The 26,589-nt window shown below is 38.2% G+C and overlaps 1 protein-coding gene across 1 annotated transcript; it reads left to right on the top strand.

The window, feature by feature from the left end:
• Window positions 1–1,673: 1,673 nt before the first annotated feature.
• Window positions 1,674–20,266, top strand: LOC108971488 (NGFI-A-binding protein homolog). The gene is made up of 6 exons (XM_018937586.1): window positions 1,674–2,699; window positions 15,167–15,448; window positions 15,513–16,399; window positions 19,173–19,264; window positions 19,350–19,428; window positions 19,685–20,266. The coding sequence occupies exons 1-6, from the start codon at window positions 2,057–2,059 to the stop codon at window positions 20,042–20,044; spliced, it is 2,343 nt and encodes a 780-aa protein (XP_018793131.1). The 5' UTR covers window positions 1,674–2,056; the 3' UTR covers window positions 20,045–20,266.
• The last annotated feature ends 6,323 nt before the right edge of the window (window positions 20,267–26,589 follow it).

Here is a 26,589-nt window from a genome sequence, read left to right as displayed (position 1 = left end):
CACTACTTTACAATTAATGCGCCTTTTTTGAGCTGAAAATTTCACACAAGTTTTGCTTTCAACACATGCTTAATATTCAAACATAAGTTAATCCAATTAAATTTGTATTATTCATGAAACCTAACGAGAATATAAACTAAAAAAAATTGAAATGAAAACACCCTTTCACTAAACAAAAAGTAACGCAATTAATTCTATGTTGAAACAATTATGAAATCAACAGTATTCTTTGAACATTTTTTTCGCTCATAAAATTTGTTTTTGTGTGTATTTGCGCGCCAAAACTTTAAAGTGCATTTTTTATGTCAAACGATATTTCTCTATTACTTACACGCATAATGGCATCGGCTCATATAACCCTTTCAGTCAAATAACGTATTTCAGTGAATAGTGAATTTTAACGGAAAATGGGTTAAAAAAAAAGTCTAACATGAAACCATAGCACCCATAGCAAACAGAAAAAAAAAACAGTTAATGAAATAGCAAGCACATAATGATCAAAATGGCACGAGGAAGTGACACTGAGCGCATATCTGCACACATATATTAAAATATATATGTATTTATGTATGTGTATGCATGTACAAATAACACACACACATACAAAGTCAGCGCAAAAAGATGTTATGTAACTACGCTTAGATACATTATATAAAAGCTGAGCATCTTCAACTCAAACACGCACAAATTATGGTAAACCTAAAATAAAATTGATGTGTATGTATGTGTGTGCATGGTCGCACATCCTTGAGCGCACCCAAGCATCCTTAAGTTACCACCAAACTCACTCACGCATACATGCACACAGTTGTCAGATCTACAAATAGTAAAATTGCGAAAACTAGGCGGAGTTCCTTGTCAAATAGTCTATATTTCCTCTTACAAATACATAGAGTGCAACGCATATTGCCGTTCTCACGCACGCACGYACTTTTCTGCCACTCTTTCGTGCTCTTTAAATCAGTCCGAATTTTTGTAATTCATTGTAGTCAATACGGCGCATGCGTAACTTATTTTCTGATCAGAAAGTCACAGCTTCCAACAAGCGAGTAGTAGCTATACGGGCACGGTGAGTGAGTACAAGCATTCGGTGCATTGTGTGCTCACACGTTGGCTCACCCCTTACGGTTTACCTAGCCAGTCTGTGGTCAGCCAGATGCCCGTATGTTAAGACAGCCCTATGCAGTGATGTGCTTGACTACACGATTGCGCGCACACAGCCACGGAAATCACGCGCGAGCGTGTGTGTGTGTACATTCAGTCGTTTGTGTTGGTATGCGCATGCTTTCTCAATTTTCATGCAGCGCTCTCCTGCTCGCTATGCTTTTTGCACTCAACTCGTTTTGTGACAGCGCGCTCTTGCACAATTTAACCCTTCCCAATGGCAATCCTTACTGTCGCACAGCAGCAATCAGAGTCGAGGTTGAGCGTGCATGTATGTATGTGTGTGTATTTTTTATATTTTTGTTGGTATATGCCCTTTTCTGTTTGACTGCAAGCAGTTCTAAGACTTTTCCCTCCAAGAAAGCAGACACAGCGTCAGCGACGGTCACATACAAACAGTTTTGTAGTAGTCGACAGCTCCGACACAGGCACAGCTACTTCGACTTAGAGTTCGACATCCAGCGCGCGTACACTCGTGCGAGCAGCAAACCAGCAAGCAACCGACGGACCAACCGGCCGGCTTCCACACAGCAGAACATAACACAACAGTTGTCCAACGACGACGCGAGTGACTAGAACTTTGTCTGCCATCAATTAGAACGGACGAGTGGCGCGCATTACCGCGTTGACGGTTCTCAAAGCAAAAGCAAAAAACTATAAAATATTTTTTAGTCTAATAAAAACGAAGAAACTACTAATTAAAGTGGATTAAGCGAAAAAGACGTTTTAACGCAAAATATTAGCGTATTCTCAGAAAGCACGACGTTTTGTGTAGCTTTGTTGCTGTTGTTTTCTATTTGTTTCCTTCATAGTTGGTGACTAACGCGCCCTCACTCTCTTTGTGCTGGGTGTCCAATTAGTGCATCTTGTCGTTGTTGTAATCGTAGTTTGCATGCATCACAAACACGCTCCGTGCGGCATTTTATATTTTGTGTGTGTGAGTTCAATTTATTGCAATCATTTTATCACAAAATCCCGAATCCTTTCCCACACCTTCATCCTAAACATCCGCATCCGTTACTTCGGCAACACTACGGTGTTCACAAAACTCCCGCCCGCAATGGATCCAAGCAGTCAAGTTAGTGTTACCACCGCAACAACAACAACCCCGCCCAACGCCTCTACATCGACAACAGTTGTTGTGCCAGCCACGAGCGCGGCCACAACCGCGTGCGCGTTAACAACCGCAACTACAACCATCTCTAGCACTAGCAATGCCAGCGCTCCCGCCACTGCTGTAACGTCCGGCTTAGCCGTCGGCAATCAAAGCGCAACGGTTTTAGCGCCAGCGCCGATCTCAACGGCGACCGCTGTGGGTGGCACGCTCAGCCTAACGGCGGCTTGCAGTCAGCCCACACAGCCGCAGCAGGCAGTGCCTATTATCGATCTCGTGCGTGGTGACGATGCTAATAATTCGTCGATACCCAGCATTATTTCGGAAGGACAACGTTCACTCTCTGCCGCGCCGTCCGCCTCATCGAGTCCGATACTGAGTCCGCCTGGCAAAATATTCGGTCGCAATGCAAATGGCACAAGTAAGTTTTAGTATCTAAGTTTACTTAAATTAAATTATCCTAAACTGTTCTGAGTTTCTGAGAAATTAAGGCAAGATTTAAAATTTATCTCCATTTATGTAGTAAAGTGTTGACAGCCATAAAAAGCAAATCGACAGCTGACACTTTATTCTTAGTTATATATAATTAGAATAACGTGTTTTTAGTATTGAACCGTATTTCAAAAATAAAGCTTTCATTAGTTCAGAAATTGGTTCAAAAATATGGTCGGAATAGTGTTTTAACTTCGATAACTGTGACGATTATTTGAAATGGCGGCAAATTTAAATCTTGCGTTAATTTTGATACACTCTGTTAATGGAACACTAAAGCTAGTTAGTTCTTTGATTACAAGCCAGCAGTCTAAGTCTGTCTTATATTTTATTATATTTTAAAAAGTTTAGTCTTCTATACAAGCATGGATTTTGTAACAGACATACCGAGTCGCGATAACAATATGCTTCCAAATATCTTACTTCGCTCCCAGATTTTTATTCCTCCAAGGACTGTCAGCAAATAGAAAACTGTCCATACAGGAACATGATTTTGATCGGTCAGTTTGTATAGTAGCTCTACACAGTAGTTAATCGATCTGAACAATTTCTTCAAAGATTATAGCGTTATTTTGGATAATCAAATTCCGTAAAGATATCTCGTCAAATAAAATTTTTTTTTATAAAAGAACTTGATTTACTTATAATCTAAAGTGGTCCGATATCGGCGGTTAAGACAAATGAGTAGATTCGTGAGTAGAACAGGACATGTGTGAAATTTCACATCAATATCCCAAAACTGAAAGACTAGTTTGCTTATATACAGACGGAAAGACGGACATTGCTAAATCGACTCAGCTCGACACACTGATCTTTTATACACACTTTTTTAGGGTCTTTGACATCTTCTTCTGGGTGTTACAAACTTAATATACCTCTCGACTGTCTTTGAACCACTCGTAAACTTGTGCTTTTGATAAAACTGAATCAACTTAAGTTTCCAACATTCGCAATAATTTCGCATTTCAAAATGAATTTTGAATACTGCTACTAGGTTTAAATGACGAATCTTCCCAAAACACCAAACCCAATGAGTCCATTAGAGCGAACTCCAAGGGCTAATTGCTATCCGTTGTATCAGATTTAGGTTTCGGATCAGGCTTTGTAGTTTTTGCTACTACCGGTTGAGTACCCATCAAACTCAATGACAAGTGTCAATTGTCACTTGAGCTTCAAATGTATTTTCATTAATTCAAAGTCTAAAATGTTAGCTCAAGCTAAGAATTATTATGACAGGCATACCTTAAATCAGGAAAATTCTACATCCTGAACCCCCCTTGAGGAAATTCTATGAACAATAATATTTTATTCTTTTGAAATATGTGTCTGAAAAGAGACTTATGAAATTTTTTTTAAAGTACAAGTATGCACCGCAATATTACGAAATCGATATTCTACATTAAATAATTTGAGTGTTTGCATTCCGTCTGCCCCTCCGGAACAATGTCATGATGCCCCAAACCACGAATATCGAAAAAAGCAATGACCATCACGTTGATTTTTGAGCTGTTTTGTCGTGGGTATTTGCTTTCGGCTTGTTTTTCCCCTCCATTCTGATGATTGTTGACTTCTTTCCATGTCATACTCATTAAACACTATAATTATAATGCTCTCGATGGATGTAGGATTGAAATTCGCACGATCACACATGTCCAAACAGACTTGTTTACGGTCCTCTTACGGTCCACGGCAAAAGATGTCGAGGTCTCCTGTCATCCCTTTAATACTTACCTGACCATTCTCAATCAACAAATCCTTGACTTTTTTAAAATTTTCATCAGTTGAGTAGGTAGATGGTCATCTAGAACTGGGCATGTCTTCAACGATCTCTCGACCGTCTTTAAACCACTCGTAGGCTTGTGGTTTTGACCAAACTGAATCAACGTAAGTTTTTAACATTCGCAATAATTTCGCACATGAAATTTTAATATACATAAATACCAAATTTAGGACAAATTCTTTGCTCGATATTTTATCCATTGTAAAAATCGCAGCGCGCCACTGAGATGTACCGACTTAAGCAACAGCTGTAAACAAACTGGTTAACAAATCGCGCTCATAATAGGTTGTCAAAAAAGTCTTGCGGTATTATTTATTTATTTTTTTTGTTTTATTTTATAACGGTTTGATGACTCATGCCCAGCTCTTGGCCGATGCTCCGGCTGCTACTATGCCAGTCTCTTTCGACCAATTCAGCGATTTTTTGGCAATTTTCGTCGACAGGCCTTCCGGAGCGTGGCGCATCTTCGACCACCTCTACACCAGAACGAAAACGTTGAAACCATCGTTGTGCGGTGTGAATGGAAACTGTATCGGGTCCATAAACTGCACAAATTTTATTCGCGACTTGAGATGCATTTTTGCCTTTATCGTAGTAGTACTGTAAAATATGCCGTATTTTCTATTTATTTTGCTCCATGTTTGCGACGCCATAACTCACGAATGACTTAAAAGAAACGACAATCAATCAAACATGTGTTAGCGCGCGAAACAAGCTTTCCAAAAAGGTATAGCATGACCCGAGGCGACGAACAAAACTAGAACTACGCGCTCTCAGCGCCAACTTGCGAAAATAGCGCAAGACTTTTTTTGACAACCTTATATTTGGTATAGTAATTAAGGGCAGTCTTACCAACATGCCAAAATACATTTTTTTGAAATATCATTTCCCAACTACATAAGCTTTGCGTTGTGATATTTACGTGTAGAACCTCAGTATCTATTCTATATCATGTTGCAAAAGCTTGCTTTGAGACCGATCAGTTCTTCAATGTGGACGTAGCGTTATGAAATCAGTTGTTTAGAGAGATGTGTGTAAGGCATAGATTTGATCTAAAAATAATAGTGACGTCTATGTCTAGGCAAAATTTCAATCGGTGACACATTTTCAATATGCTGAAATCAGTTATTTATAATAGCTCGAGTGAACTGTATATATGTCGAAAGCTGGCGGGAAAATACTATTGTTCAACATCTCACTCTAAATGTTGTCATTGTATTAAATCTCGTAATAGATAAAAAAAAAACTTTAACCTTTCACCAGCAACAGTTATGCGCATAATAGCCTCGGCTTAATACGCTGGGTATAAAAATCTGTCTGCATCATTGCACAACAAAAATGCACTCACCCAGTTAGACGCCAATTTTTTCACTCACCGCCAGAGTAGCAGTTTTTGTGAGTCTATGTCAATCAAGGAAAAAATTAAACAACACTCACACATACACACCAGTTGACAATATCTAAAGTCATGACATTACTAAAATCATGTGAAAGCATTGAAAAGGCAGGCAGCTAAGCAAGAAAAAGCTTTAGCAAAAAGGAAAGTTATTTAGGGCGATAAAAACATGCGGCGGTTTTTTCCACCCTCAAAGCATTTAAAAGCGCATATGTGTATATGTGTGCAGTATTTAGAAATCTGTATATAGAAACACATACACATAAACATACATAAATAGTGAATATAAAATCGGAAAAAGCGCACATTTTTATATGAAAGCGTAGAAAAAGCGTCACAAATAGCTACGATATGCCGTTCGATATGTCTTGAATTGTATTGTTTGCAGCTGAAGCGCCGCCGGGAAGCTCAATATTTAGTTGTGAGATTTTGTATTCTTCAAACACATTTTCAAAGCTGAAAAAACTAGCAGCAAGACGCGCAAAAAGCAAAATTATTGGCAGTCAAATAAAAGTAGTCTCGCGTCGCTGGTCTTTTTACGCTTAATTAAAACGTATTTCAACGTATTTTTAACGGGTCTCAAAACTGAAGAAACTACTAAAAAGACTCGCAATTGTCACGAAAGACAACAACAAAAATAAAAATTTATTTCTCAAATAAATGAAAGCCAAGTTAGAAAAACTCCCTTAGCTTCTCAAATACGCAAGATAAATATACAACCATTGCCTACCTGAAAACGCCATATTTGAAAGAAGAAACCTTAATACCGTTTTGCAGCATTCAATAGCACCCTTGAAGAGATCTTTCAACTACCGTTAGACACATACAAGCGCAAGTCAGCAAACAAAAGGTGTGCGATCTTCAATAACTCGAAGGAAAAACAAGTTTCTAATATTTGATAGGCTGACAGCATGAAGGATATGCGCAAAGAGGACACACACACACATACACACAGAAAATGAACTGTAAAAGTAGCGACAGTTAGACCAACCCCAGCCAGTGAACGCACCCCTAAACGTAGGAGGGGTGTTTTTTTTTTTTTTTTTTTGTTAGCAGGCAGGCATGAAGGCACAAATACACACACATGTACTCACTCAAGCACACCAGCACACACGCTCACGGTGCAACGCGCATGTCTGGCCAACTCACCTTCAGCGCGCTTGTCCATTAGCAAGCGGTACACACACTGCATTAACAGCAGCTCTTAGCAATTTGTTGCTAGCCGCAGCTACAGCATTACATATGTACATACATACATGTGTACACACATGCATACACATAACTACACGTCTCCTATTAAGGCGAAAAAATTCGTAGTTGGCCGCATCAGGAGCAAAACATTTTGTTGAGTAACGGCCACGATTGTCATCAATCTTAAGGTAATGCCCGAGCGCCGCCACACCACGCCTCCTTCCCCTGCTGCCGCTCATTACACGGGTGTTGAGGCTGCGCCCAGCCACTTTTGCATTCCTTGTTAGTGCAAAGCTAGCTAGCTGGCTTCTGATGCTGCAGTCACGGCGTTTTTACTTATTCATTTTTTTTTTTTTTTTTTTTTTTTTTTTTTTTTTTTTTTTTTTTTTTTTTTTTTTTTTTTTTTTTTTTTTTTTTTTTTTTTGTTCTTTTTCTTGTGCGTCTATCACCCTTTCGCTTGTGATTGGTAAGCGACTGAGTCTGACTGCTTGGTTGGCTGACTGGCCTGGTAGGCTGTCTCTGGCACACAACTTTTACTGCGGCCTGTTGCGCATGCGCATCATACACTGCGACCAGCTAGGCGCATCAGCAAGTCATCGACGAACTCATCGACGCATCGGCGTTATTGCCACCGTTGGAATTTTGATCGACAAGAATTTGGTCGTTTAAAAACTCCTTAATTTATCGTACGGGCATATGAGAAATAGTTTCGCCGTATATCGTTTAGGTTTTTTGCCCATGCCCACATACGCATACAAGTGTGTGAGTATTTGTTGTTGTTTTTTGCTTTTTTGTTGCGTTATTTCACTTGTACTGCATACGTTGCGAGCACTTCCCCAAATAAATGCGCCGAGTTGGCTTTTTTCCGCGCTCAAACTGGTGGCTAACTGCTGATTGCTGACTACTGACTACTTACTGCTAACTATTGGCCGCCGGTGCCGGTTGACTGGTTGACTGGTTGGCTGGTTAGCAATGCAGCGCCTATAGCTCATCAATACTTCAACGGTGGCGCGGCGCAGCGTTACGCTGTTCAACACCATTGCTGACAACAACAGCAACATTATCAACAGCGACAAGAATCTGCGCTGTGCGACAATGTGTGTCCGTCCATTCGCCTCAGACGCTGGTTCGTTGGTATGTGACAGCGTCGACTGTTGTCATTATTGCCTTCAAGTGGCGAGCAAGTAAAAAGCTCCAGCAGCTACTTACTGTTTTTTCGCGCTTGCCGCTCTCGACTTTTGCCGTAAAAACAGCATATTTAGCAAATGACAACAACAAGACGCGCGCACATTTACGCTTACTTACATATTCATGTGTATGTGTGTTGGAGTTTGTTGGGGGGAGGCAAAAAAGTAACAATGTCTTCTAAGTGTTGCCACGCAAGCGCAGCATCTTGTTGCAACATACAGTTGCTTGTATGTATGTTTGTATGTRTTGTTGTTTGTTTGTATGTAGGAAGTGTAGCTGAAAAAAAATGGTAAATTAAATGAGAAAGAAATGTGGTACATTATTTGTGTATTAAAATCACGTCTCATTTATTTATTGCTGCCAATGCAATTCCAAAGAGACAAATAAATAAGCAACGCACACACACACGCCCACTGCCACACAGACTCGCAGCATCACAGCATTAAAACAGCAGCGAATGACAGGTACAAAATTACACAAGCATTACCGTGAGACTTTAACCCCTAGGCTAGACCAGGTGGCTGCTGTTAGCCATGCCCGCGTTGCTTATTTTTTTCACAGTAAAAGAAAATACATCAATTACATATTAACATATATATATATATATTCAAATATGGATACGAACCACTTTAATTGCTAAATATCTCTAAATATTTGTTCGGTCGTCACGAACGTGTGATCTTTTTCAAATTTCTTTATCTCTTTCAAATGTTGGCCGCGGCTACGTTTCAGCTAATCCATCCATTGAGTTAAATTTTCCATGACTCGTTCGAGCATTTCGATTGACAACTGACGAACGACACGGAAAAAAGTTGAACGGTGTGATATCACACGATCTTGGTAGCCAATCAACCGACCCAAAATGTAAAATTATCTGCTCCCCGAAGTCTTTCTTCAATAAATCCATTAGCTGATGTTGTGAAGTGGTACCGTCTTGTTGAAAACAAATGTCGCCGAGATCACAAGTTTCTAATTCTGGCATCAAATAATCGGTTATAATGACATGATAAAGGTCGCCGTTGACGGTTACGTTCTTACCGGCATCATTTTTTCACAAAATGTGGACCGATAATTCCACCGGTGCACAAACTCCATCAAACCGATTTTTTTTTTTTTTTTTTCTGGATGAAAGGGCATGTTTTGAAATTCTGCAGGTTCTCTTCGTTCCAAATGCGGAAATTTTACTTGGTTCCATACCGATTGAGCCAGAAATTGCCCTCATGGCGGAACAAAAGTAGGCTCCAAAATGTCGGATCTTCTTGGAACTTTTTAAGAATCCATAGAGCAAAGCGATATCGCTTAGGAAGATCGAGCGGCTTCAGTTCTTGCACAAACTGTATTTTGCACGTTTTCAATTTAAGATCTTCACGTAAAATGCGCCAAATCGTTCCATACGTCAGTCCGAGTTGCTGGGAACGGCGCCGAATCGACTCTTCACGGTCTTCGTGGACACTCCCAGCTACAGCTTATATATTTTCTTTACTGCGTGCTGGACGTGGTCTATTCAGTCCAATATTATACAATAATGCATGCTGGATCTCAAGATGGGTGATGATGTTGCGAATAGATTGACTCAGTCTAAGTGTTACACACTTTAAAACAGTTTTAATATAACCTTTTCAGGGTATAATTATCCATTGGTATGTAGGAAAACACTACTACGAAGGGAGACATATTTTGTTTCTTACGAAGTTTTAAGCTTTTAAAGCCTTCTATGGAAAGTTTCCAAAGAGCAAGCAGAACATTTCTAATTCACTTTCAAGTCTGCTTAATAACAATTTCTGAAGCAATGTCAATCAAAGGTTTAGACGAATTGTGGAATTGACAACTTTTTCTTTTACTTTTTGACGGCCGTCGATAAATGCAAAGAGTCCAGACGGGGTACGAATATGTATATTTTTGATGGTTGGTGAGCTTCTCTGTACTTCGAAAAGAAAGTTTTAACCAATTAAGCGTTATTATTAATTAAAAACACTCACAGCTGTTTATTAACGGTTTGATACATGGACCATTTATACCCAATCTAATTTTAAAATTGTACGTCTCTGATTAGCTGCAACTACTTACGAAGTTTGGTAGGGCATTTTAGGCCTTTACCCCAACATAAGGGTTAATATTATCACCGCTTGTTAACGCTTATGTTAACTGTGTCTTTCTCTCGTTCTCAGCACATCATACATTTTATCAGCGCTGCTATCATTAATACCTCAGAGTGTGCAACAGTTTGCTTTACTGCTGTGCTGTGTTGTGCCACACGGCGGATAACAACAAACACAGCGAAACTCAACGCACCAAAGAAATCATTGCAACAGTTTATATGTATGCATGTATTAGTGTGTCATTGCACACTCATCGCACGCGGTGAGGGGAAATGTTGTGGCGTTCAAGGCAACATATAAGCAGCCTGCCACTCCCCCACCTACCGCACCAAGCCTTACTAATTATAATTTTTTGCAACAATAATTTGAGCAGAAACAAATGACAACTAGCAAAAAATGGGCCTATCAGCAGACATTGCAGTTGTTGTTGTTTTGCGCTATAGCCGTGTTATATTGTTAATGTCCAGCAAGTTGGCTGGCTGACGGCCGTGCCGATGTTGACGATCAGCACCAACCGGCGAGTGCTACCAACAACAGGGCGGCGTGGCAACAGTGGCAGCAGGAAGAGCAACACCAAAGACAACAACTACCGTTGCTGTCAGAACGCTTGCGTGGCGGGTGCAACGCTGGCTGACTGCACGCGCACATGCACAGATACTCGCTAACTAACCAAGTCCGGCAGCTTATGCACAAGTCCGTGTTAGCTGTTGGCGGCAGTAATTGCCGCATCGGCGACAGTTCGTGCAACAATATTCGAGTTGTGCGCACAAAGCTTTGCCCCACTAGCGCAACAACTGCGCCACTGCAACAGCAGCACACAAGACTGGCTGTGACTTACCACCTCGCTGACACCGCCGTAAGCGTGGGCCATACGGCGCTCGATCTAACCTCACTTCTGCCTACCACCGTCTTTTGTCTTTTGTAGCTGTCTCTTGCATACTGCTTCGCTGCCGCATTTTATGGCCGTGCGCACGCACAAAAATATATGTTCTCACATAATTATTTACGATTTCACATTATCATGCAGCATTGCCATTATTTGTATTTTATTTCAATTCATTTGCTTGCTTGCATTGGTGTTTTTGTTGTGCGACATTTTCACTTTTCGCTGCATCAACATTACGCGCCTGTTCGTTCGTCAGCGCCTCACTCATGGCCCTTCAATCACTTGATTTTGCTTATATTTATAAGGCTTTTTCTTTGCGCTTCTTGCACTTTTTGCATACACATGTACTTTTATATACATATACATATATGTATATGCATGTGTGTAAGTGTATGTTTATGTTTTTGTTTTTAGTGCGCTAATACCAATACTTAGCGTTCGTTCAACTGACATTATCGTTAGCATCAACAATCGCACAACAGCAACAACCACAACAATTGAGTGGCACATGGCTACCCATAACGATCGCAATCGATAATGAACATACTTAAATGGCGACTAGGTGATTTGTGTTTTCTACACGGCGCTGAGTTGCAGTTTTTTACGCATGCATAAATATGACTTTATGTGTACATACATACATACATATACACATGTATATATTTGCGATGGAGGGTGATGATGCTACATGCACTTGTTTCTTTTTGTGGGTTAAAGCCTAGAGTATCCAAGGAGGTCAACAAAATTAGACTTTACTCGAAGGAAAATACTTTTAAGGATTTAAGCAAAGGAAGCTTAGTATCGATAATTTAATTTGTAGAGGGTCAAAGTTATTGAAGTATTTCTCTTTTATGGTTGTAGATCCGCACACAAAAGCTTTCGGATAAAAACTTGAACGAAAAATTACATCCATATTAAATTAGTCCACCTTGATCGGAACTGTTTTTGGAGTTTTGGAATATGCGTCCGATAAAATCATTTGCTCAAAAACTTGGCTGCCTGTTGGAAAATACCTAGTAAGAAATTTACGATTACGGCAAGATAAGAGCAAATATTTCAGTGAATCTATTTCGTTCTACTCCAAGCCATACTCTCAATGAGGAAATATTTGTTTAAACTCCACAATTTAATAACGTTTGATAACACAATCACAAATTATTGATTTTTTAAGCTGAGAAACTCTATAATATTGGGTAGTCGAAAAAGTATTTTCGTATTTTGTCAATAGGTATCGTTGCAGTCGCAGATCTCCAGTACAACCAATCTTATTGTGTCATACTAAATAGTGTTAAAAAAGTGAGATCTTAAGCTTCATTAAAAAAAAATTAAATTCGGAGAAGTTGAAAAAAAGTAACAGATGCTTAAAATGAGTGAAAATATTGAAGCAATTCGCTATATTTTGAAATTTGTTTATAAAAAGGAAGGCTACCAATAAAATTTGTGAAGTTTACGGGACGATGCTGTTATCAGTTCGTGTAGCACAACAATGGTCCGCTCGCTTCCGTTCTGGAAATATCGAAATTTCGATTTACACTGCTGAAAAATGTCTCTAAAGGAAAATGGCAAAAAGCGGGCAACCAAAATTGTACATATTTGTTTGTTGAAGTTTAATTAGAAATGCGAAAAGACTTTTTCGATTAACCAATATTAGATCATATGCGTTCTACTCTAGGCCAAAAGGATCTCATAGTAGCACAGGTGTTGGTAATCGACCAACATTTTCTAAGCTCACGCGAGGTCCATAAAACCAGTGCTGAAACGCAGGATGGACCGGATCCAGCTCGTTCCCACTCCAATGTCAGTGGAACAAGGGTGCCGCTTCTTACGAGCTATTCACCTTTGCAGTATGCAACAATTCCGGCACTATCTGGAATTAATCATTAGCCTTAAACTAAACTTCGTATAAATATTGAAACAATCGACTGTAGAAGTAATCGGAAACCACATAGAACTTTGTAAAGCGCACATCTGCTATAAATTAGACTGCTATAAATTAGACGATATGGTTGTCAAGTCTCTTAAGTTCGTAATCGCTACTAGACAAAATTTCGAGAATATAAAAAATATTTCGCTATCTTCTCACTTCGCATAAAGTCCATCACCATATATCATACACACATAAAAAATAAGAAACAGTCCTGCTATTCTCCCAACTCATTTCTAAATAATTCCCACATATTAAAGAGTTTTTTTTCCTATCATTTCACTTTTTATTATTTGCTCAAATCACTTTGATCAAACGGCACAGCATCTTCAATATTTCACACGCTTAATTTGAATATGCAAGCAATTTTTTCTTGCTTTTACTATGAAAAAAAATATCGAAAGTGTTGAAAAAAACACAGAAAAAATCGAAAATACAAACATCGTCCTTCTTGCTGCGACGCTTCGCCCCTCTAAGATTATCACTCCGCGTGCTTCTTCGGCATGCGTATCTAACGAGCAGTGCTGCTGATGATCCTTTTTATCAAATTTTTTTATTTTTATTTTTTCTTTTTTGCTTTTGCGGCTTATTGTGTGCGCTCACCTTCGCGGTGGTGTTGCTGACGAAATTTGAATGAAACGCGCAGCCGCAACGCTCAATCATCCACCGCTTTGCATAGAACGGGTTGAGCGATTCTGCGTAAGCGCAACGCAGTGCGCATATTGTTGATGTGCTTACGCTTTGCATACACACAAACTACATAGCAACTTGAATGCTCCTACGTAAATATGTATGTGTTTTTTATGCACATTGCACAACCCATTTCCTTATGCAGATTGTTTTGCGGCAGTAAAGGTAGCGGCGCAGCGTAATCGTACGCTTTGGCAGTTTTTTATGCTGCACGCAGCTAAGTCTGGGTTGGTCGGGTATGGTCTGTCTGGTCTGGCCTGGCCTGCCTTGTCTGGCATTTCATTTTTGGGGGATTTTTTTACGTGTCCTTTTTTTTGCTATGGTCGTCTTTAGCTTGTTTTGAAAAAGGGTTATGGTCCACATATGTACGTCGGGCGTCATGTTGGTTGAGTCCTGTTTTTTGCTTATCAGAAAAAAGGCTTTTTGTTGTTTTTATTTTTAATATTGCCTACCAAGTTTAGCTCGATACTGGCTTTGCTGGAGTTTTTTTCTTATGACTTCGAAAGTGTTGTGGGAATCTCATTAATGTACGGAGAATCCCATTTGCGCTGACAAGAGTTATTTTTACGTCGCTTTTTGAGGCAAAAAACATGTTTTTTTTTTAATATGTGCGACAGCGATTAATATGAGAAGAATGAATGCATGAAATGTAGGGCTAAAGGATTTAAAATTAATTGATTTTTTGTTTTAATTCGTGAAGGTATTATTTACTACCTATTAGCAGGAAAAATTTACATATTTTTGTTGTTATACCGTTTACTGAAAAAAAGAAAAAGTATAATGAATGTTAAATCGCAACAATCAAATATAAAACTATGCTATTTTCAGTTTTAAATGAGTATATTCTAACGTGTTTTTTTGAACGTCTACTTTGACAAAACAGGAAAAAGCGTTGCCTACATTTAGGCGCATTGCGAAATTTGAAACAAAATTCTCAGGGTTCATTTATCTATTCCTACAAGCCACTAAAAGTAAAACTTTAATTAATAATTCGCTTTCATTTCTATTCTTTTCCATTAATGATACATAAGGTGCTCATATATAATTACTTTTGTAGCTGTTCGAAAGGTATCCTAGTTATTACCTTTCTTCTTATGTTGTAAAGATACATCCAGAAACAATTGTGCTTGAAAATCAAAGTATATGAAAAGTTTTATTAATACCACTTTCCAAACTTAGATCTAACTAATTATGCCCCCAATTTTATTCAACTAAACTTACATTCTTTCTTTTTCGTTACAGTGGTCGCCACATCTCGCCCCAATAATGAGGCCGAAACGCAGCTTTATCGCGTGCTACAACGCGCGAGTCTACTCGTCTACTACGACACACTGTTGGAAATGGGTGGGGATGACGTACAGCAACTTTACGAAGCGGGCGAAGAAGAGTTCCTCGAAATCATGGCTTTAGTAGGTATGGCCTCGAAGCCCTTGCATGTACGTCGACTGCAAAAAGCATTACATGAGTGGGCCAATAATCCCACGCTATTTCAGGGTCCCATAACATCCACCTCCAGCACACCTGGTAAGTTCAGACACTCAAAATATTTCCAACAACTTGCTAAAAAGAACTTTTACTTTCCCCGCAGGACTCTTCGACACACCAACCAAATCAACTGCGTTACATATGAAACACGACGTATCACCTTCGTTTGCACGCACAGCATTTCCCACCTACAATCCCACACCATCCGCCTTTAACCCCACACCACTCGCTACCACATCCTCCCATTTGATTTCACAAATTTGTCAACCTGTTATTCCAATGCCTGCCATACAACCACATACTCCGCTACCTCTTCCGGCAGCTACGCTTCCTGCTGCCGCTACACCAGTCGTACCGCCCACATTAGGAGCCGCCACTGGTGGCAGCACCACAGCGGGTACCACACACCAAGTCTCGTCCAGCTCGCCACAACTTACACCCGTACTCACCGAAATGCAAGTGGCGCGCATAACACAAGGCGCTGAGAAAATCGCGCGTCAATTGCCGCAACGCGAACCACGCGCACACACCTCGAAGAAGCGTACCAGCCGCGAGCTCGAACAAGTCATCGCCATGCATGAGAATGATCCACGTCGCATGGATGAAATTCGCAAGTACTCAGCGATTTATGGGCGCTTCGATTGTAAGCGCCGGCCAGAAAAACCGCTCACGCTGCACGAAGTTTGTGTGAATGAGGCGGCGGCTCAACTGTGTCGCTTAGTGCCAGCTCTATTGACACGTCGTGACGAGCTCTTTCCATTGGCGCGTCAAATCGTCAAAGATGCTGGTTTTGGTCACTCGGCGAGCATAGCGCGTTATGGCGCTCTTTTGCCGCAAGTAATGCAAGCACAACAGGCCATGACACGTTCCGCCGCCGTCCTGGATTGTGAGTCTAGTGATTCGACAGCTTCGGCGTCCAGTAAGCGTACACGTTTGGTCTCTACTGAGACAACGAACGCCATAACGCCAACCGATTTGGGTCTGAGTCGGGTAAGCAAATAACGCTCTGAACTGTACGAAAATGCTTACGCCTATTGCTGTGTTATATTTACAAAAAATTTAATCAATATTGCTTCTTTTGCTTTTTGACACGCTTTAGCTTCAGCTTGTGATTGCAAATGTGGTGGAGAATGCTTTGAGACGGAGTACCTGCAGTATATTATTTAGGGTTATGGGCTTCGTTCGAATTCTACTATGATTCTGAATTAAGAGATACGCGTATAAATTTTTATAAAGATTTCGAAAACGATTGAGTAATAGAATCTGTTTAAACATAATATGGAGATGCTGGTTGCAAGTAGTTCAATATCGTAGGTAAACCTTCTAAAATTTGAATTCGTGGTACTACAAAAGTGATACTTCAGGAAAATGAGAATATGTTTTCTTTTTCTCGTTTTTACCATTCTGTTTGGTCAGCTTAAGCATTTTGTTTGTGAAAATGTTTACCAGACTCCAAAAAAATTTTAGTGGAACGAAAGTTTAACAGCGGCCTCAAATTCTTGTATTGCTTCATGTATAATGGGAAACCGTGTATTAGAAGCCAAAGACAAATTTCAAGAAAAGAACTTCTCCATTTAAGAGAGTCTTGTTTTCAGTTCCATTTCCTTTCAAAACATCAATATAATATGACATACTTGCGATGGTGGTATAAACATATCCCTGCATATGTTGCTGACCTCAACTAAGATAACCTGAAAATTTGTTATTAGAAAAGTATGCTCACATAAGTAAAATTGTAGTGGAACACAGATGATTGGAATTTACACAGTATTAACCAAAGTATTGAAACATTTAAAAAGTATTATTAAATTACTAACTGTATGTGGAATGGTTGCATTATTTAAGTGTGTAGTAGTTTTGGTGAATAGTTTTAATTTAATTTATATTATACTGATTATTATTATTATCACTGCTAAAGTTTCAGATAGTCAGTAAATGAACTTTTGTTTATGGAATAGCTGTAAATTAGTTAATAAACATATTTAGTATAAGTTTTATGTTACTGGTATATCATTGCCAAAAAAGGGGACCCATTTCGAGGTTCTATACTTAAAAAATACACCGAAACTTCAAGTTTAATGGGGAATGTTTATGATCATTCTAAAGAAAATACTTCGGCGTTTATTTTTTGAAGATTATCTCTTTCAAAAGTTGGCCGCGGCTAAGTCTCAGATGATCCATCCGTTGAGTCCAATTTTCGATGACTCGTTAGAGCATGTCGATTAGTAACTGGCTAATGACGCGAGAATCGAAGCGGGATTGTCCAAATATACTTTCGACCTTAAAAATCTCTACAGGAAAAAATCTAACAGTGTGATATCACACGATCTTGTTGGCCAATCGACTGGCCCAAGACGTGAAATTATCTGATAAGCCGAAGTGTTCTTTTAATAAATACCTTGATTGATTGATGCACCGGTGTCAGTTTCAAAGAAATATGGACCGATGATTCCGCCGATCCACTAACCACACCAAAACGCTGTTTTTTCTGCATGAAATGGCAGCTCTTAAATCTCTTCAGGTTGGTCTTCGTTCCAAATGCGCAGAACATAATTTTTCTTGCAAAACTCGGAACTTCTTAGAACTTTTCGAGAGCCCATAGAGCGCTTGGAAGGGAAGATCACTTGGAAAATTCGAGCGGCTTCAGTCGACTCTTCACGATCTTCGTGTACATTCTTAGCTACGGATGGTGTTGCGAATAATACGCTCAGAAGGCCGATTATATGGATCATAAGTTGAACGATTTGTAAACGTTGTTCAGGCGTGAGTGATTCCGTCATTAAATGCCAAACAATAATGAACAAAAATAAAAGGACAGCTTGAAACTACTCACGTGTAATCTGGCAAAAAAAAAAAACAGAGTATTGAAAAAAGTAGCTCTACTTGGATAGAGACTAGACTACATCTTAATGTGTTTTCGCCGCCCTTCATAAAGCAAGACTTGCCTCCAAGTCGAATGGAACAACCAATTTACATGAGTCAAAAATAAAAATGAAATATCAGTAGTATATGTCACTTTGATAAAAATTTACAGAAATATTAGAGACATATCGAGGAGTTTAATTCTTTATATTAAAAGTATGCAAATTATAGATTTACATGTAATTTATGTAATGTTGTGAGGAGTATTTTATTTAGCTTGTTGACCGTAATTGTAGAATTAGTTAGGAAATATTATGAAAAAAATATTTATTTAATGAAGCAGTAGAAGAATCTGGAATGATATATATTTAAATTAAAAGTACTATATATATACTATAGTTGACGTATGATCAAGCTTGCAAACTTATTTATAATTCTGTATTATTATTTTTATTTTTTATTGCAATATATACATACTTTATTTAACTGTATGTGTCTACATTAGGGTAATAATATTAGTTATTCGTTAATTCTGTAGTTGTTGCCGTTTGATTTTCATGTTTCTTTCTTCGTATTAATACCACACATAACCGCAATCTTCTTATTATGTATACAATAACCCAGTTGTTGGTGTATAATAATTGTTGTTTGTTGACTTTTGTTGGTTTATTAGTTTATAATGTAGCTAATTTATTGTGTTGAGCTAGTTAACTAATTATCAACTTAAATGTAAAGTTTTAAATTATGTTGCTTCATAAATTTGCCAATAAATTTTATGCTTAAAAACAAAACCGAAAACGCTTTTTACTTATTTGCTATGCTTTGGAATCGTGCGTGCTTGCAGTATACACATTTGTAAAAAAAAACTTCGTAAAAAATTTAATGCATTTCCAACTTAAAGGAATCAACTGAGGATTCGCGTTACAATCTCTTCGCGATGTATCAGAAATTTGCTAAGCCACCATTCGATCTAACGGACATCAGCAAATTCAAGTAAGTATGTTATTTTGAATGTACTTATTAAATTATAAATGACATATTACATAATATACAAAATTAAAAAAATTTTTCTTCACAGCCTCAGCAAGAGCGAATATGATGACAACGATAATGACTCACGACTCTCCTTCAGCAATTCCAGCTCGCCCTCGATGCCTGTAAGTATTTATAAAATGACACTTAGAAAAACTCAACGATTAATACGACTTAAAATGCCTAGTATAGTTACGAAATTAAAGATGTGTCAAAATCTTCAATTATTGACTTACCAAACTTTCAGCAGACCCCTGCAAACAACATTTATGAGATCTTAAAATTTACTATAAGTTCTCTCTCTACAATTTCACAATATTCCTAACTTAACTTATTTATTTTTCGTTTTTCTCTTATATTTGCCACTTCTTGAACATATAGCCCAGTTCACTCGATAATGAGCGCGACTTGCCCGAGGCGATGAAGTTCAAGAGTTTAACGTCCTTTACGCCCAATGTGATTTCCAGCACAGCTGTACACAGTGGCCAAGAGCTTTTAGACACTTCAAATCACATTAAATCTTCACCGAGTCACCAGCAGCGCAACCAATTAAAAATTATGAGCTGTCCCACAACCGATGCCGCTGTTGGCATGCTGAGCAGTTCACCACTCGGCGGTGTGCAAGTCATTTCAGCAGCCGGTGGACATATCATTGCGGTGGCGAACCCCGCGCTGGCGTTGAGTCCAACGCTTAATGAGGCGTTGAGTTTGAAGAGAGAGGCGAATACCCCGGAAATGTAAATATTATATAAAGGGAAAGAAGCTATCAGCAAGCGAGAACAAGATAGGGTTATCTAGATGTAATTTAGTTGTTGTGTGAAATGAATGAAAAGTACACACAAACCGGAAGAAAACTACAATTTTTATGAAATCGTGCAATTCTTATAGATTTAGTAATTTATAATCTATCGTTTAAATATAGAAAAATAAGAAATTATATAATAATAACTTGCACTTTTTAAACTAACACAAAACACAACTGCCTTTAAATAAATAAATAAAATAAATAGCTCTTGAAAAACTGTAAACCTATTAATTTTTTATTGAAGATATGTATAGTATAATTAAAATTGATCCTCAAGCAAGTAAGGAAGAAATACCTTCGAATGTAACCGAACATTTCGTATACTTACAACTAGCCAAGGAAATACTATAAGGTGCAAAACATCTTCTAGAGTTTCGGAGTCCAAGCAATTATATAAATATAAGTTTATATACATRCATATATAAGTCATACACAGGGCTACACTATATGTATATTCGACATAGGGTTGTTTGGGAAAACAAAAATCATTATTCAAGTCTTATGTATTATATGGAAGTTGCGGGTAGTATCCAACCGATTTTATGTACTTTTGTCAATACTACACATGCAAAAAAAAAGGTTCCCTGAGATTCATTACGGTACCTTACAGACTATCACCACTCATATGGAGTAAATTCAGCCAGCTGTTCGTAAATCTTGACATTACTTATATAGGGGCTAAATCATTTTCGCCAATTTCATCTATTTTAGGCAAAAAAATATACTATTATGAGTAAATTTTATTAAGATAACTAACATATTGGCCGATATATGCTCGGTTCAATCCATTTATAGCACACATACATACAATCTGAATTTTAATTATAAATCTAATACATCCACCTTCACGATGTTGGTAGGAGTTTTTATAGTATTTGCGCTAAGCGTAGCTATAGCCTTATAGGGAGATCAGTAAATTAAGCTTATTAGCAGGAGAGGACAAACCCACGTTTCCAAAACCTTTTGCCCACAGATGCCACTTGCTACTGCCATCCCTTGTGGCAAATTAAAATTGTATATCTTAATTTAGTACTCAGTGATGGTACTTTATATGAGGGCGATGACGACATCTGAAGAGTCCGAGGATGCCTATGCTTCAAGCGAATTTTAACAAACTCTGTGGTCTCTCCATCAGTACCTCTTCCAGTGTATCATACCGTGGGGACCCCAGATGTCTTACCAATACGAGATAAGTGCATAAGAAGTGAACCATTGTTTCCCCGGTGTCTTGCTGTAGACATTTCCTGCAGTCTTCTCGATCTGTCAGCCATATCATGCGGACGTATGTCGCTAGCAGACAGTGACCAGTTAGGATAACCATCATGTTCCTATTGTTTCTTATATTGATTGCCAACAGCAATTTTGTGTACTTCCGACCTACCGTTTTGCACATGACTTTTGCAGTTGTTTTAACGAGTTTTGATTTTCTTTACCATGCTTCTGTCCAGATCATCGTATAGACAATGCATGGGTTTCCCAATGTAAATCACGTTTCAGATGTTAGCTGCACACCAATCTTGGTAATCCCTTCTACTAATTCATTGTCATCGATTCCTTTGTGGCGTGGAATCCAGTAGAAGTGAAGTTGCTTGCTTCTGGTAACACTTTCCACTGCTTGTCTACATATTGAAAGGTGAACTCCAAAAATTAAACACAAATACTTTATTTGAATAAGAACGCATATTAGAAATGAGTATTAAATTGTTTGAAAACATTTGATTGATCGCTTACACTTATGATTTCTCTTCTACAAATAAACGTCTCATTCAACCCAACTACCCTCTATTGTACGCCAATCATTTTAATTGCTCACATTTATATCTCAATTTCGTCATAATTCAGTACGCTCGCTTTCCATTCTATCGCCATGTGAATGCCATTCAATGCTGTTCGATTACAAACGTAACACAATTAAGTATTGATGATATTTTGCCAACATTGATCGCAGTGATCAGCGATGATATCTCTGTCGAAGGCAAATATTGATGCACCAACTATTATCCCGATTATTACGATTGTCTGCCTTTGTGGCTGACTTACGAGCGCCTTTGTGCGGGCACACGAAGCCCTCGATGCGCGAGCGCGCTGAGATGCTTGTTGACTTGCGACAACAACCCTATGCAGGCAACATAAAACAATGTAAAAAGAGATCGTATTGCCAAAACTCCCCTTCACTAGCATACATTTGTATTTGCCATTCTTTGCTCTCATCAAATGTCAATAAATTTCGATAATAATAATATTTAGCAAACGAAAGTGGAAGTGCAGTCGGAAGTAAGGGTAGGCATATATTGCAAATATTGTATGTGTGTGTACGTGAAGGGCTCGGAGATGATCGCACGCAATTCAAAATGCATTGTCACGTGTGCTTTGTTGGCAATAATGCAAACTTAGCTGTATACATATCCACTTTATCCACTTAGGGGTGTCTTGTTTTGAGAAAACTTGTGTTTGTGAGAGGCTTTACAAAGCGCCCCGGTATTGATAATGTTCACTTTGCCCATCGGAATGCAATTTTCCTTTTTGATGTATGCAAAAATTTAATGCAAATGCGATTTTAAGTGTTGAATGCAGATAATTTACATGTTGAAATATGCTAATCTTCACAATATTTGGCGAAAATTTTGCGACCACCCATTGACATACTTGAGTTATTGAGAATTTTGCCTTCGCTGATTTACAACCTCTTAATGAACTCTGAGATCTTCGTATTAGCTCTATGTGTGAGTGCAAGTTGTGTGAGAAATCACGCATAGCTGCACATTAATACGTTCTTGCATGTATGTTTGTATGTATACATCTATTATCTTTATGTAAATACTAGCTTTAATCCTTTCGTTCCATCCTTACAAGAGTCATATGTTCTCTTAGAGGAAAACCATAATGCCCGCCTAAATATGTAAAGTCGTTTTGGCTTGAAAACCATTAGCGGCAACAGCTGTTACGAATTTAAATAATAAAATAAATTTGAAGAAAAGAAACTTATAAATGAAAACTAAAGAAATCCGGCACCACATCAGAGGCATGTGGCACCATTCTTATCAGCAATCTTGCAGGCGTAGCGTGAAAAGCGCGGGTGAAAGTAATTTCCATTGTATGTATGCAAGAAATCTTTACAGAAATGTGCTTGTGGCAGCTTAAGTCAACAAAGCGATCGCGATGTGATTTAAAAAGGATAAGACAACCATGAACTATTGTATTTTGTGGTAAGCGAAAGGGGATTGAAGTGCCATAGGGAGGCAACAGCTGGAGCATAAGATTTAAATCACAATTAAATTGGGAAAATGTTACAGACTCCGAGGAAAATAAGCATGCTTCACTTTTTACGAAAAATATGCAACAACAATTTTTATTACGTTGGGGTGCTGATTCACGCTCAAGAGGCACTCTAAAACTATTAGCTTATGCCCAATTAAAAATATTATTTTATTTGATTTCTAATATTTAGTATTTTTAATCAACACTAAACATTTCATTCGAAAACATTATTTAATGTCAATAAGTCTGTGGAATTGTATTCGATTGATGACATTCTCCGACATGGTTCCAATCCCTGGCCTAACCGGGTGACCAGGGCTCGCCGAATCCAAAAGGAATCCTTTTGTCACCACATTGATTATGTTGAAAACTACTAAAAGTGCAATAACTCTAAATAAATATCCCAAATGCATTAAATTACATGTCATACATGATAAATGTAGGCCGATGTTAAATTTGGACAATTGCCCCGCCCACCTTAGGTGAAGTCATATACGAGTACCTATGAAACTGCACGACAAATTGCAAACAAATTTAGTGCATAATCCTACCCTGTCATTCCTATAGTGGGTTACAGTGCGAAAATAGTTAAAAACAGAATATAACCACACCAACTTCTCATATACAACAATTTTGTACTCCATCTGATTCTTTTATTTCATGTTAGCGCATGACTGTATCGAAATACATTTTTGCACTAATAGCGAAAATGAGTCATAATCATGTTAAAAAATTGTTGAATTCATAACATAGCTTTTCGAGACCTCACATACTGAATATATGCGTATAGTGCTTATGGCTAGCCCTTTACCAGAGAGCATCTTTTCCTAATAATAATGTTCCTTTTTGTCAAAAATCGGTTAAATCGTTAAACAGTTAATTTTGGTAAATATTTGCGATGCTATAAAGAAATCTTATCCACCAGCTGAATATGCATGAAATCGGTCTAAATTCGAAACTTTAATATACTCTTAATTTAATATATACAACTAAGTGGTGATATAAAATATAGGTTAAGTTAGATACAGAGGGTGTCATTCTACAGAAATCGTTTTTCTTGCTGTCGTTGTTGTTGTTCTGCAAAAAAAATTATATGTTGCTTTAGACCTTAATCTGTGCTGAAGCGACTGAAGTCAATTTGGTAAAAAAGACCTGATGATTAACGGTAGTCAAAAGTATTAACGCAAAACTCAAATTTAGTTTCTTGTGTTTATTATCGGTAATTTTTAAATTTTGTTATTTAACCTAACTTACTGTACTACGGTTGTGAATTAAAAATTGGTTACATCGCCTTGAGCATCAATAATTGTCTGTAATCTGCTTGAAATTGATTCAACTAAATAAAGTTCAGTATCAAATGTCGATTTGTACCAAATTTCGGATATTTCAGCAATTGTATCATTACGTTTTCGGTCTTTATCAATCGTCCGCTAACCTTTGATGAATGCCCAAGCATTTTCTCTCTCTCGCCTCTGCAGAGATCATGGAAGTATAACTTGCTTTGTTTCAATTAAAATTTTCGTAGGTAAACATCCTCTATTACATGGAGCGTTGTCGCGATGTAAAATCCAGTAGACACTTGAAAAGGCTGATTGAACGATTCAGTGGCATTGTCGTTTCAAATTTTGGTATACCCGGACTGATTTAAAGTGCCCTCTATTGACCACCGTTCCACCTATGAATATATTTAGCGGGTGCACTGCATCACGTGGAATTACCACATAAATTGTTTACTAAACGAGCCCTGGAACTGAAATGCGACGTCATCTGTCCAAAATACATTGTACCAAAACTATATTGGCTTTTGGATTTACTCCAAACCAAATGAGAGTTTCTTAATTTCAGATATGTATGTCGACCGCTTTTCGAATAAAGTAAGGGTTTATATTAAATTATTTTAATCCCCGGCGAAATGTAACACCACTGATCTTTACCAATAAGTTGATTCAATGCAGCTTCAACCCTAACGAGACTTATTGTGGGATTTTGTAGAACTGTCCCTATTAATTTGCGACATTCTCTTTGACTCATTACCGGTCATCTTTAAATTGTCCAAGCCGTTATTATTATAATTCTTTTTAACTAAACCATTTCCTTTGAAACTTTGTAGCAATTTACTAACTACGAAGCAGAAACGCCGCTCAGCTCTCCGAGCGCTGAGGGCTTCGCAAAACAAAAACAAGTAAGGAAGAGCTAAGTTCGGGTGTCACCGAACATTTTATACTCTCGCATGATAAAGTGTTAACCGAGATTTCAGGCGTGGTTGTGAACCGATTTCACCCATATTTGGTACATGTCTCAGGGTGTTAAGAAAATATTATATACGGAATTTATTTGAAATCGGTCGAGTACTTCCTGAGATATGGTTTTTGGTCCATAAGTGAGTGACGCCACGCCCATTTTCAATTAAAAAAAAAGCCTGGATGCAGCTTCCTTCTGACAGTTCCTTCGTAAAATTTAGTGTTCCTGACGTTTTTTGTTAGTCGGTTAACGCACTTTTAGTGATTTTTAACATAACCTTTGTATGGGAGGTGGGCGTGGTTATTATCCGATTTCTTCCATTTTTGAACTGTATATGGAAATACCTAAAAGAAACGACTCTATACAGTTTGGTTGACATAGATAAAGTAGTTTTCGAGATATGTACAAAAAAGTTAGTAGTTGGAGGGGCCATGCCCACTTTACCAAAAAAATTACGTCCAAATATGCCCCCCGCTAATGCGATCCTTTGTGCCAAATTTCATTTTAATATCTTTATTTATGGCTTAGTTATGACACTGTATAGGTTTTCGGTTTCCGCCATTTTGTGGGCGTGGCAGTGGGCCGATTTTGCCCATCTTCAAACTTAACCTTCTTATGGAGCCAAGAAATACGTGTACCAAGTTTCATCATGATATCTCAATTTTTACTCAAGTTACAGCTTGCACGGACGGACGGACAGACGGACGGAATGTGCAAAAAGTTCCGTTACGTGAATACTTTTGACCACCTTTGTATAAGTGCAATTTGATGTGTACAATTTCGTCGAATAATGATAAAAATAAAATAAAGTTTTGCAATACCTAAAATGAAGTGATTTTTGAAAATTTCGAAAATCCAAAACTTTGGGTTATACTCGATCTTAGCCCTTCTTTAAAAATAGGCCCAAGTTGGAAGAGTTTAAAAAACTTCACATATGTATGGTCCTATAGGTCACATAAAAAAAAGGCTATGGATCTAGCAT

The sequence above is a fragment of the Bactrocera latifrons genome, unplaced genomic scaffold, assembly GCF_001853355.1.
Source record: "Bactrocera latifrons isolate USDA-ARS-PBARC rearing strain unplaced genomic scaffold, ASM185335v1 scaffold_346, whole genome shotgun sequence".
Taxonomy (NCBI): Eukaryota; Metazoa; Arthropoda; class Insecta; order Diptera; family Tephritidae; genus Bactrocera; species Bactrocera latifrons.
The sequence above is the reverse complement of the archived record's forward strand: the minus strand, read 5'-3'. Positions and strand labels throughout refer to the sequence as shown.